This window comes from Phlebotomus argentipes, unplaced genomic scaffold (genome assembly GCF_947086385.1).
Source record: "Phlebotomus argentipes unplaced genomic scaffold, Phlebotomus argentipes genome assembly scaffold_18, whole genome shotgun sequence".
Classification (NCBI taxonomy): domain Eukaryota; kingdom Metazoa; phylum Arthropoda; class Insecta; order Diptera; family Psychodidae; genus Phlebotomus; species Phlebotomus argentipes.
In genome coordinates, this window is record NW_026776177.1 from 2104497 (window position 1) to 2117720 (window position 13224).

Genomic DNA, 13224 nt, shown 5'->3' on the forward strand with positions numbered 1-13224 from the left:
TTCCAAGAGAATACAAACTAGAAAACATTTCTCCATAATAGACAAAATTCCTCTGGCAGCAAATAAGAAGTTCCGACAATTCTGCTTCTTTGAATTTCCCATCGGAATTTCTCGTGATTGAGAATTATCGTCGCCGAAAATCATTCTCTCTCTCTGCCACATTCCGTCTTATCCCAGGAAATCACAGCTCTCCAGCAAGCTGAGGAGCGGTGGTGCTTTGCCTTGTTTATTTTGCGAAAATTTCATAAATTTTTCACACCACCTTCGCGCCAACTTCACACTGCTCACCTGACACTGACAGGGTGGTGTTTTGACATTTGATATTTTCACGGAGTGTTTTTTTCGCCCAAAAGGCCAAAATAAATGCTTTTCCATGCGCTGTCTCAACGCAAAATCAATGTTAATGCCCTTGTGAGCCGCCCGGAACTGTGTGTTGCAGGGGGAATTGCTCGGGGGAGGTGAAAAGTGATTTTTCCTCATAACTCCGACACGGGCAGAGAGTCGCCCTCGGAGTGCGTTTGGGTGCGCTTTGGGGCGCCATTGAGTGCTCAGGACACGGAGACTGGAGTGAGTGAGGGTGAAAAATGCAGTGAAAATTGCAAAATCTGAGTGAAAATTTTGCGTCTACTGCAACGTCCGTCACTGGAGATTTTCTCAATCAGCTATTTAGCCGTATTTTCGGCCTCCTCCGCCTGGGGATTCATCTTTGGCGACCTGTGGACCCCATTGGTGGCGAGTGTGAGTGCTTTTTCACGCCTGCAGTGGCATTTTTGTGGGTGAAAATGCAAAATTGAGTCATTCTAGTAGTTTTCCTATATATATGTAAATATTTTGATTTTCCCACCGATCGATACGGCGAGTGGGCGGAGAGAAAGTCGATCCTGAGTGTGTCGATGGGCAGTGCGGGGCGTGCAGGGGCCACACGGATGGCGGGAAAGTGTCAGTGGATGTGTGGAAAATTGGGAAAAGCATGGAAAATTTTTCATCTCTGCAGAGAGAAGTGCTAGAATTTGCGCGGTGGCAGCACCAGCGGGTGCGCCAGTGGCGCCGCCAATGTCATTTAATTAAAATGGAGTTCAATGATGGCGGTCGTGGTCGTGTCTCGCTCGCCGTGTAAATATTATCAATTTTCACGCCAAGCGACAATCAGAGTGGACGAAATGGTACGTGAAAAGTGCGTCCGTGGGTGTGTGGGAAAGTGTGCGCCAGGCAATTTGGCCGGGAGTGTGGCGGCGAGTGTGATTTTTTCCCGAGAAACAATGGCGGGCAGCCCCTGATATTGTTTACTTCTTCCCACATCTCGGGCCACTTTTTCCTCATCTGCCGCCCCCGGGGGCGCCTCGAGGGCGGTGTGCCGTGTGGCGGGAGCGGGAGGAGGGCGCGATGGGTGAGACAGAGGGTGGCTGGTGGGCCGGGAGAGATGCTGCGACGCGAGAAGAAAAGATGGGATTTTCGCAAAGAGGGCAGGCAGGCGATTTGGGGGAAACTCGCTGCGCATATTTTGGGTGGACTCCGTGCAATTGGCTGTGGAGGACGAAAAAATGCCGCCCAGCGACCAGGAAGTGCCCTCCTGGGCGCCGATGGGTGTCGCTGAGGCCCAAAGTGGCGCGCTGAGTGGATTTCTGCCGCCCAAATCATTGTTTATGTTATTTTTCACCGAGTATTTTGTTGTCATCCGCCAACTGAGATCCAACACTAATCGCGGTCGCCCTCTTGCTATAAACAAAAACCCAGTGGCGGATGATTCTGTGCGGATTGTGCTGTGATTCCGGAGGAGGATCAATAACCAGTGGTGTGTGCACTTGTCGTTGCAGGTTCTGATGATGAGACGATAAAGTAATTCAATTACTTTTACCTTGTAACCCGTGTGTTGTTTACAATGTCGCATCGAGGGAAACGACCGAGTCGTTCAGAAAACGACGGTCCGCCCCCTATCAAGAGGCGCAAAGGGCGACCCCCCACGTCCGGGGGCGCCACGAATGACGATGACGAGAGTGCCAATGCGAACCAGGCCAATTCCACGTCAAAGTCAACACAAAATTCTGGATCAGGTGCTGGAACATCGACGTCCAAGAACTGGCAACTCAGACAGATGACGGATCTGAAGATTTCGAGCATCTACAATCGCAATGCACCCGAAGCCCCAGCTGAACTCTTTAGGTGAGTGTCTTGTTGTGGTGAGAAAGGCGCGAGTTCTGGGCTAAAATTGACTGTTGACTTTGCAGGAAGGACCTTATCAGTGCCATGAAATTGCCGGATTCTGAGCCATTGGCGCACGATGAGTACTGGGTGATTGCTGATCAATGGAAGCAGGAGTGGGAGCGTGGTGTTCAAGTTCCTGTCAATCCTGACTCCCTCCCGGAGCCATCGGTCCGCTTCATCCAGAGCTGCAGCATCTACAAAGGGAGATCAGACTTCAAGTTGTGAGTATTTTTTGTACACTTTTGAGTGTTTCATGAATTACAACACGTTGAATCTTCAATTTGCAGGCCGAAGAACAAGTACATCCGGATAACGAAGGATGAGAGCTTCTCGTCTGATCTCCATTATTTATCAAATGCACCAGCAATGGCTGATGCTGCGTGTTCTTATGACTTGGATCAGTGCGATGAGGCGTGGCTCAAGCTGATGAATGGCGAGAGGGTCCAGTGTGGCTTGTCTCCGGTGACTGAGGAGCAGTTTGAGCGCGTGGTTGAGGAATTGGAGGTGAGTCAGAGTTTACCAACAGTGATGAAGGCACTTGATATTGACTCTTCCCAATCTTTCCCTCTGTTTAGACTCGCTGCTGGGACAAAATACAAGCAATCATGAAGAGTGAGGAAGGCCTGGGCATCGAATACGATGAGAATGTAATTTGTGATGTGTGCCGCTCACCGGATTCGGAGGAGGCGAACGAAATGGTGTTTTGTGATAACTGCAACATTTGCGTGCATCAGGCCTGCTATGGGATCACGGTGATACCGCCTGGACAGTGGATGTGTCGCACATGCAACGTTGGTCAGCGGCCTGATTGTGTTCTGTGTCCCAACAAGGGGGGCGCGATGAAGTCGACGAGATCGGGGCAGAAGTGGGCTCATGTGTCGTGTGCTCTGTGGATACCGGAGGTGAGCATAGGCTCGGTGGATCGCATGGAGCCCATCACGAAGATCTCGAGCATTCCGCAGAGTCGATGGGCGCTGCTGTGTGTCCTGTGCCGTGAGCGCGTGGGTGCGTGCATACAGTGCTCGGTGAAGACGTGCAAGACGGCGTATCATGTGACGTGTGCATTTCAACATGGACTTGAGATGCGTGCCATCATTGAGGATGAGCACGCGGAGGATGGGGTGAAGTTGCGATCGTACTGTCTCAAGCACAGTATGAACAAGAGCAAAAGGGACAAGAGTGGTAACTCGTGTGCGGCGGCGTCGGGTAGTGAGGATGATGATGTGAAGAGGAAGAAGCAAAGGAAGGATATGACGACGGAGGAGAGAAATCAGGCGCGAATACAGCGACTGCAGGAAGTTGAGGCGGACTTTGATAAGCATGTGAATGTGAAGGACATCAGTTGTCATGTGCTTGAGGTGGATCAGGAGGGCATTCACACCATATACAATTACTGGATACTCAAGAGGAAGTCCATGAGCAATCGACCGCTGTTGCCGCCAAAGTCTGAGGATGTGGATATGGCGTCGCACAAGCAGGGTCAGGCGGATGTGGAGAAGATGAAGATGTTTGTGCACCTGCGGCAGGACTTGGAGCGCGTGAGGAATCTCTGCTATATGGTGAGCAGGCGCGAGAAGTTGTCCAGGTCGTTCTTCAAGATGCGCGAGCAGACATTCCACAAGCAAATGGCATTGCTGCTGGACATGAAGTCGAAGAAGGTGGACGAGTCGCTGGTGCAGGCAGTGCTGCAGGCCAATCACGGGCCATCCATCTACGATCGCCTGTATTCGGCACGCCAGGTGGCTGTGCCGAGTCAGGAGAAGTGGGACCAGCTAGTCAGTCGTCTGGCGGAGAGCACGAGTCTCATGGTGGACGAGGCGAAGGCCAAGACGTCCACGGCGGATCTGAATGGTGTGAATCGCGACAGCAAGGCGCGCCATGGGAAGCAATCTGCGAAGAAGACGGTGTTCAATGGGGCGGCGGCCAGGAGGGCCTCCACCTATGTCAGCAGCCTGTCCAGTGACAGTGAATCGTCCACGGGGAGAATGATCAGGGAGATGACGACGAAGAAGGGTGGACGGACGCCAAAGAATGCTGAGGGCACGAAGATCGATCGGCGGAAAAGGCGTGTCAACAGCACAGCGGTGGTCAAGAGCAAATCCCTGGTGGACACGAGTAGTGAGGATGACGAGGAGGCGGGCAAGGTGGACAAGCAGCGATCGCCACGCAATCGCACACTGCGTCAGATGGCGCGTGAGATGTCCAATGACAAGAGTCGCCTGTCGTCGGCCAGTGATGAGAGTGATGAGCTGCTACCCATCCGGAACAGCAGTGGTCAGCATGTGGGCACAAAGGAGCAGCGCGGGAAGATGTCGGCTATCTATTCGGATAGCGACAGCACGGATAAGGACAAGACGGACAATGCGGCGAGTGATTCTCAGCAGCACGTGGTGAGAACGAAGGCCGCGATGAAGGAGTTTGTGCCACAGAAGGGCTCAAAGGGTGACTCGAAGAGTCACACTGAGGATGGCAGCACACCTGTAAATAAAGTTAAGAGTAAGGCGAAGACTGCAAAGCAGGACAACAGCAATAAGCTCAATACCAAGTCATTTGCGAGCAGCAAGAAGGAGTTCCACACAGATCTGCTGGTCGTGCCGCAGCGACAGGCGGCCAAGAAGGCGTCGGAGAACCTCAAGTCCACTGGCATGTATGCCACGGGTCAGGCGGTGACGGTGGACAAGGTGAAGAAGGATGCGAAGGAGCCTGAAACTGCTGTGACGACGGTGAGAGAGCGCCGAGACTCAATTCTCAGTCCATCGAAGGACGAACAGGTGGCGCGCAGTGTGAAGTCCAGCAAGAGTAATAAGACACCCAAATCTCAAGCATCCACGCCAAAGGCTGTCGCTGGCAAGGAGAAGAGCGCCGAGGCGGAGAATCGGGAGCTGCTGGAGAAGCTGGCGTACGTGCCACAGCGTCAGGCGGCGAAGAAGGCGGCTGAGCACATCAAGAGTGGCCTGGGGAAGCCCACGGACGCCACACCGGCGGCAGCAGCGGCGGCGGCGGCGGTTGTCGCGGAGGAGAGCAAGACCAAGACGCCCGCGGCGCCGGTGGTGAAGAAGGACGAGGGCAAGAAGAATGCCACACCCGTTGTGATCTCAAGCAGCTCAAGCTCCTACACGGGCAGCAGTTCATCCTCCTCGTCCAGCTCTTCGTCGTCGTCGGAGAGCGAAGAGGAGACGCCGAAGGCCAAGGCGAAGGTGGCGTCTGTTCAGGCGGCGACGAAGGACGCTCGAGTGACTCCGGCGAACAACAGAGCCAAGGACTTGCCCTTTCTTGACAAGGATACCAAGTCTCTGCGTTCCGTTAGTTCGAGTGAGTCCAGCGATTCTGAGTCGGAGAGCAGCGACGAGAGCAGCGAGTCCACCAGCATCAACAACAATCGCAACAGCGCCAAGAAGGCGCCGGCGCGCCGGGTGGTCGCAGAAGGGAAGCTTAAAACTTCCGGACTGGGACGGCCGGGCGCGAGCGGCGGCGCCGCGGCCAAGGATGATGGTGCTCAGGCGAGAGGTGGTGGACAGGCCAAAGCTGCTGCACGTGGCGGTAAGAGGGCGAGTGTGTCAGGTGATCGGCGACGAAGTGCTGACGCCGACAAACAGGGAGTTGCTGATAAGCTTCCGGAGTTGTCAGGAGAAGTCACAACAGGGCGCCGACGGAAGTCCTCAGCCACTTCTCCGCGTGCCGCTGGTGAGACTGGAAAATTGCCTCAGAAGCAGCAACAACAACAACAACCTTGTCGAACGACCGAAGGTGCCACGATCTCGCCCAAGGGCGTCAAGCCCGATGAACTTTCACCTGAGAAGCGGAAAGTGCACGAGAAATTGAATGCAACGGCCAAAGAGTCTCCGTCGGCGACGAAGAAGGCGCCGTCGGTGGAGAGGAGAAAGTCGAGGACGCCCAGTGAGGAGAACAAGGAGCCACAGTTCAAGAGTCCCGAGCGAAAGGCTCGCGAACCGCCAAAGCCATCGCCGCAGCGCGAGGAGACCGTGAATGCCAAGAGCAGGAGTGTCACGCCCACGAAGAGGGACACTCCGTCGCCGCTGAAGAGGAGCGGAAGTGCTGCAGCTGAGGAGATGCCCGTGGTGCTGTCGCCGTACAACAAGCAACAATTGACTCCTGTGGAGACAAAGAGCGAAGTGCCGAGTGACAGTGCGCGAGAGGGTGAGAATCGACCAGCCAGTGCAATGGAGAAGACAGTGCAGAAGAGCATCTTCTCGCCACTGCCACAGACACCAGCTCCGCCCGCCCTCACGAGTGCCAAAAACAAGGATCCGTGTGCATTCTTTGACTTCTCCGATGACCTCCTGCCCGGCGTCACGGAGACGATGAATGACGATGCGTTCAGTGTGCCGCCGGATGGGGCGGAGAGTCTGAGAACGGTGGGATTGGGAGTGCCTTTCTCGCACAACACTGACATCCTGTTCAAGGAGGACTACAAGGAGGACAGCGAGAAGGAGACGATGAATCTGGTGGAGAAACTGCGGCAAAAGTTCAAGCGGAGTCACTCCACGGCATCCTCAGCGCCGTCCGAGACGGGTAATCAGGAGCAGAAGGTGCCACAGTCACGAGAGTCTCCGGAAGTGGTGGAGAATAAGGTGAGTAGATGGCGAAGGAGGCTTTTTAGCTTGATGAATTTGAATCATATTCTCGTGTCTTGCAGGTGAATGACATCTCTCTCGATGCGGCCAACAAGCGATTGTCTCCGGAGGCGACGGAGAAACTGTCCACGGATGTCAGTAACTTCCCGCACAGTAAGTTCGACATGGTGGCGTCGGGTGGAGAGTCCTCGCAGATGCCCAAAGTGTCTGAAGGCAGTGGACTTGATCATTCAGCGCCGATGTCAGTGGATGATCGTTGGATTCCGCCGTCGGAATTGACACCGGCTTCTGTCGCTCATCTCAGTCAAATGATGTTCGATCCCAAAGTGATGTCACAGAATCTGGCACAGGCCACGATGGAGGAGATTGTGTCGCAGAGTTTGGTGGCTGCGGCGGGAAATAATGCTGATTTCCTGAAGCAATTCCAGGAGCGAATGGAGTATCAGACGAATCAGTGTATTGCCGCGCAGCAGCAACTTCATCAGCAACAGTCGGTGATCACGTCGGATGTGGGTGGTCATCAGCAGGCGCCGGTGAAATCACTCACGCCACATCAAAAGCCCATGGAGTATGATGACAACTCATCGCCATACTCTGTGCATCCGTCAAATTGGGTGGAGAGCGACATGATTCCCAACAGGAGATCTGTGTCCTCATCGCCGGCCAGTAGTGCATCGGAGAGTCACGATGTGAAGAATCAAATGCCGCCACAGCAGCGAGTGACACCGCAGCCGATGGAGAATCAGCTGGGTGTGCATCACAGGAATCTCCTGTCCGACATGCCGCCCTTCATGAACATGCAGCATCCGGGAATGCAACCATTCCCACCGAATGCCACGACGCTGGACAGCTTGATGCCGCCGTTCAACTATGCTGAGGCCACGGGTGGCTTCACGGGTCCAGTGACACTGATTCCACCATCTGGACCGAATGTTCACAATGTTCACCTGCCTTTCCCATCACCAGGAGCGGCTATGTTTCCGCCTGCCTTCGGGCAATCCTTCACCACGGCGCCAAATACACAGCCACCGACGTCGCTGTGTGGCGTGGGACCACTGCAGAAGCCTGATGATATGCTCTCGGTGAACAACACCATTCCTTCGTATCCCTCCAATCCGTGTGGGGCGGCGTTTACGTCCTCATCGCAGAATATGGCCCTGACAGCGGCCATGGTGTCTCCGACACCAGCTCCGATCTCTATAACATCACCTCAAACAACACAACAACAGCAACAGCAGCAGCAGAGATTCCCCACGACAAATGCAGTGCCACAGCCTCAACCGGAGAGGCGTGAGAGCTTGCCGGAGAAACCACCGGAGGAGGATGTGATGAAATCTCCGTCGAAACCGAGCAGACAGTCGGCGAGACAAGCAAAATCACCCGCCAAATCACCGGCCAAGAGTCCAAGACAGCAGCCAATTGATATCAATCGACAGTTGCCCGCTGTTGTGGCGAATAAGGTTGTGAAGGCTGATCCGGCCAAGGCGCGGAAGGTGAGGGGCGCCGCAACTCCTGGCCGCGGTCGTGGCAGAGGCCGTGGACGCGGTGGCAAGACGACAATGCATCACTTTCCGCCGCTGGGTGTGCCGGAGTTTGATTTCATGACGGGCGGGACGAATCACAGCAAATTGGCGGGCACTGTGTATGATTTCGATGATGAGATTGCTGGTGAGAGTGTGGAGAATCTCAAGGCGATGAGGGACAGGAGGAGATCCATTGATTGCCGAGTGGAGCCATTCAGGAGTGCCAGAGAGGCAACATCGCCTAAATTTGCCAGTCCAAATGCACATTCCAAACAATCAAGACCAATTCCACCACCGCCACCATTCACCACGGCTGACATACGCAATCTCAGGCCACCGAGTCCCATCAGGACGGACGCAACGGTGTCTCAGGTCACGCCAACGACATCCCTGAGAGATATGGTGCAGCCTGTGTTGCCTGGGCCGGTGGATATGCGGACGTACAGCACGGGATTCGATGCCTCGTCGGATGCGTACAATAATCATCTGTTGAGAGCATTTGCCAGTGGCACAGCTGATCAGACGCTGGCGGACATTGATGAGGAGATGGAGAAGGAGCTTCAGTCGGCGCTGAAGGCGAGCAGTACAAAGCCTAAGAGTCCTGTTGTGAAGGCATCGTCGGAGAGTCAACCAGTTCAGGCGTCAGATGATTTCATGTCCGAATTGGATGCATCAAAGCCCAAAGTGTCGTTGTCAGATTCGCGGAATCAGCTGAAGTTGAAGATCAAGGGTCCATTGGCGCATCCGGACAACTACAACACCCAAACGACGGCTGTGCGACATCCTGTGCCGGGTCTTTCGGGTCCTGGCATCGATGCCACCTTCCCCACCACCTCAACAAACTGTACGCTGGGTCCAATGGCCACGCCGGGCAGTTCGAACTTCCATCGGATGAGGAAGAAGGAGCTGCTGAGGCAGTACTGCAGTCAGGACATGAACACAGTGGATGCTCATGTCGGTCTGCCGGAGCCCACGGCGATGAGTCACAATACGCAGATGAACAGGAGTGTTGGCATCCCAAAGGCTGTGGATTCGATGAGTTCAATTCCCACGAAGGAAGACTACAAGGACTATGCGACACTGGATCCCAAGAAGAGGAAGAAAGTGGGCGGAATGTCTAGGGAATTGCGACAGCTTGACATATCCAGCTATGAGATGAATGACGATGACATGGGAAGGATGCAATTCGACGTGAGTGTGGATGGTGTGCTGTCCAAGCGGCGAATGCGAGGAAATAGCAATGCCAGTGGGAAGGATCTCACCTTGACGGATTCTGCTCTGTCCACGCCGAAGCTGAAGATTAAGATTGGCCAAGGGGTGATTGATGTGAGTCCGTCGGTGGATAAGAGACTGAGTGGAAGGCCGCCGAAGAAGCGCTTGAGTCAGAATATGGCAGTGCCGAGTGTGGAGGACATCAAGAGGGACTGCATGAACTTCCGGAAGCTGGTGATGGCGGACTTTGAGGAGAAGGAGAAGGTGACAAAGCCGAAGAAGCAGAAACCGTCGAAGGAGGAGAAGCGAAAGAAGAAGAAGGACAAGAAGCACAAGTTTGAGATCATCAACAATGGCAACAGTGATGCAGCGCCAAAGTTGATCATCCGCCTGGGGAAGAGGAAGAGTGAGGAGGGCGGAGTGCCGCCAATGGGGGAGCCTCAGATACCACAAGATCCGTACGAATATGATCCAAATGCCGTGGATCCGCTGGCGCTCGATGAGCCGCTGGGTGAGAAAGGGAAGAAACGCACTTCGGCGAATGGCGCTGAGAAGATCATTTCGCCGATCAGGCTGAAGATTTCCCGTGGGAATCAGGGCAAGTCGTACGTGATGTCGGAGGAGGCGAAGAAGACTGAGAAGGGCGGCGGCGGTGAGAAGCCTGGCGATGCGCCTCAAGTCAACTGCACAGATGCCAAAGGGAAGAAGACGAAGGAAGCTGAACTGAATCTCGATGGTGAGTTGTTTTGGGGTGAGAAATCATGAGAATCTTGCATTGAATGACGTGATTTTGTGTCTCTTTTGCAGCTTCGAAGATGTCCGACGGAAAGGCTTCAGCGGCTGAGAATGCCAAGGCGGCCGGTGGGAATTTCTCCGCGAGCGCCAATGCTGGCGCTGATGGGAAGAAGGAGGCGACAAAGGTGGACGAGAAGACAAAGACAGACTCATCAGCCAGCAAAGGCTGCCCTCCGCTTCCTCTCAACAAAGACTGCGAAGTTAGATGATAGCTTCGGCACCGTTGAAGGCGACTCTTAGTGTTTTGTTAGGGACAAAAGAAGAAATGTGCGATGTTTTATTTCTCGCTTCTCTGCGAGTCTCTTTATAAGTTTCTTTTATATCTCATTCAAGGAGCCTTCAACTGACATTAACACACACAACTTTATTTTAACACACATAGTTTCATTGTGAAGAAAAACCGTTTTTTCGGTGAGAAAATTCAAAAAGGGAAGATGACAAATGAGAGAAAGAGGGAAAGAGTAGATGAAGTTAGTAGAAAGTGAATCAGAAAAGTGTAAAACAATATAATCTATATATTGAATACATTGGATGAAATAAGAAATTGTATTGCTATTGTATCCAAATAGTGCTCTATAGAGATTAATATTTATAATGGGAAATTTTTTGAGAAAAGCGACAGAGAAGTGAAGAAGAAAAGGAAAGAAAAACACTCGTAGTACAGTTTAATAGATAGTTTTCATCATTGAATGAGAGCGAATATGAAGGAATTCTCCTGTATGAAGTTTATTTTTACCTTTCTTAGTGGAAAACTTTCAATCATGACTGTTGACTATTTTCTTTCTTATAACATAATTTAAGAAACTACTTTTTTTGCCCATGGTAAAAAAATGCAATTAATATTTTTTTTCGGCAAAAAGGAACTGTGACAAAGAAAAAAAAATGCGGTGGAAAGAAATTGAATTATTATTATTATTTTTTTGATTAATATTTATAACATTGTTTATTTTTTTTCATTAATTTATTATTGTTGCAAAACAGGAGAAGATTCTTCAACTGTGCGCTTTTCTCTACGACAACAACAAAAGAAAGAAAGAAAGAAAAAGGAAAGAAAACACAACAAAACATAATTCAGAAAATCAACATAGAACTTTTTGTACATATTGAGGAGGGAAAATATGTAGACAGTTGCTAAACATTCTTGTAATCACGCGTCGGCGGAAATTCCACAAGAAAAGGGAGACAGAAAGCCAACAGGGATTTAGTGACGATGAGTGAGGAGAGAAAGAAAAAACCATGTTCTAATCTAGAGAAGTAATTAGGTGAAAATTGTGTAATATTTATAAAAAAAAAGAAAGGAAAAAATGTCAAAAAAAAACCTTGAAAAAAGTTTAAACATAGAATAATGCTCTTTTTAGTCAAACTAAACTTTGTTAAAACGACAAAATATGTACAAAAAAAAGTCAAGGCGTAGATAAAGAAGCAACAAGAATATTTCCAAAAGTATGAATTCTTCTTAAAAAAAAAACAAAAATATTAACATGTAAGAAAGGAAAAAGAGAGAAAGAGAAAAACAAATTATTCATTCACATTTTAGTCATTGTGTAAAAGCAGTTCATCGTCGTCCATTTGTGGGGAGAAAAGGATGAAGAAAAAGGAGTGTAAAAGGGATGGTTAAGCGTGTGGTTAATCAATGAACTTCAATTTTTTGCAGTAAAAACTTTGTAATAAGAGAAGGTTTGAAAAGTACTTCATATTGTCGAAGAATTTCCTTCTTTTTTTTCTATTCAACATAAGTGAAGAGTGAGAGAAAGAGAAGAAGAGGGAAAACTTTAAAAACCGATATTAAAGGTCAATTAATTAGAATGTAATTGAGAAAGTCAGTAAACTTGTAAAGGAGTCTTTTTTATATAATCAACCACTTTTGCAATATTTAATAATATATATATATATATAAAGAAGAAGAAAATGAGAGAAAAATGATAAAACTAGTAATCCTGAGAAGTTGATAAATGATGAGAGAAATTACAAGGTAGCAAAAGAGAAAAATCCATTTTACACCAGATTAATAGATTAATTGAATTTACCAAGAAAAGAAAAGAAAAAAACATGGAATTAGTCGATGGACGACTTAACATTTAAGGACAGTGAAAACTCTGAAATTGTGCTAAATTTTGCTGTTGTCTTCTTTTTTTCCATTTACACCGTCTATTTTTCCTGGCAAAAGTATGAAAAAGAAACTAATAACTTCTTTTCTTCAGCATCAGAGAGAGAGAGAGTTTTTTTTTATAAGAAAATGAAAAAGAAACAGTGACTATAAAAAGAATTACTCCCCAAAAAAAGGGGAGTAGCAAAAAAAAACAGTGACTAAAAGTGAAGAACAGAGGAAAAAATACGTAGAATCAATATTCATGAAAGAGAGAGCAATCGTTAATATGTTTATCAATTTTTATCGTAGACAGTTGATTATCATTGTGTTTTGTTGAATGTGAACGCGAAAGATGTGACGAAGAGAGGGAGAGAAAGCAAACAAGCAGAAAAGCGCCCCAGTGAAAAAGCCACACTTGGGATGATAATTATTGGATCCTTTTTTTCCTATCAATCGAAACATTTTATCTCCAGTCTAGAAGAGAAAGAAAGAAAGAAAGTTAGTAAGAAAAGAGTTCTTTTTGAAGAAAAAAAAACACATGAAAACATAAAGAAAAATACAGTAGTAATACAAGAAAAACAAGCGATAATCTAACAAGTAAGTGAAAATGCTATTAAAAAAAAAGAGGAGAAAACATTGAGGAAATCTCTTCCCTAATCATCCCGCCTTCGTGGAGAAGAAGAAGAAGAAAACGTGAGGAAGAAAACATAGCGCGAAAGAGTTGAAGAATGGCGAAGAAGAAATGTGGCGAACAAATACTCTTGCTGTACAAAAAAGTGGGTTTAAGGAGGAGAAGTAGAAGAAGAAG

At 49.5% G+C, this 13224-nt stretch overlaps 1 protein-coding gene across 2 annotated transcripts; it reads left to right on the plus strand.

The window, feature by feature from the left end:
• Positions 1–636: 636 nt before the first annotated feature.
• LOC132260828 (PHD finger protein rhinoceros) lies at positions 637–13224 on the plus strand. Of its 2 annotated transcripts, none has more exons than XM_059759187.1 (7): positions 637–738; positions 1815–2160; positions 2226–2423; positions 2490–2706; positions 2778–6794; positions 6860–10268; positions 10340–13224. In XM_059759187.1, exons 2-7 carry the CDS (start codon positions 1880–1882, stop codon positions 10534–10536), a joined length of 8319 nt encoding a protein of 2772 aa, XP_059615170.1. In that variant the 5' UTR covers positions 637–738; positions 1815–1879; the 3' UTR covers positions 10537–13224. The 2 variants fall into 2 exon arrangements, with proteins under 2 accessions (XP_059615170.1, XP_059615169.1); XM_059759186.1 differs by lacking the exon at positions 637–738 and adding an exon at positions 1103–1163.

What these genes read in the sequence shown, in the direction of transcription:
- LOC132260828 (XM_059759187.1), top strand. Translation starts at nt 1,880, where the DNA reads ATGTCGCATCGAGGGAAACGACCGAGTCGTTCAGAAAACGACGGTCCG. An exon ending in GCGTGGTTGAGGAATTGGAG is followed by an intron (nt 2,707 to 2,777) that starts GTGAGTCAGAGT and finishes CCCTCTGTTTAG; the next exon opens with ACTCGCTGCTGGGACAAAAT. An exon ending in CGGAAGTGGTGGAGAATAAG is followed by an intron (nt 6,795 to 6,859) that starts GTGAGTAGATGG and finishes CGTGTCTTGCAG; the next exon opens with GTGAATGACATCTCTCTCGA.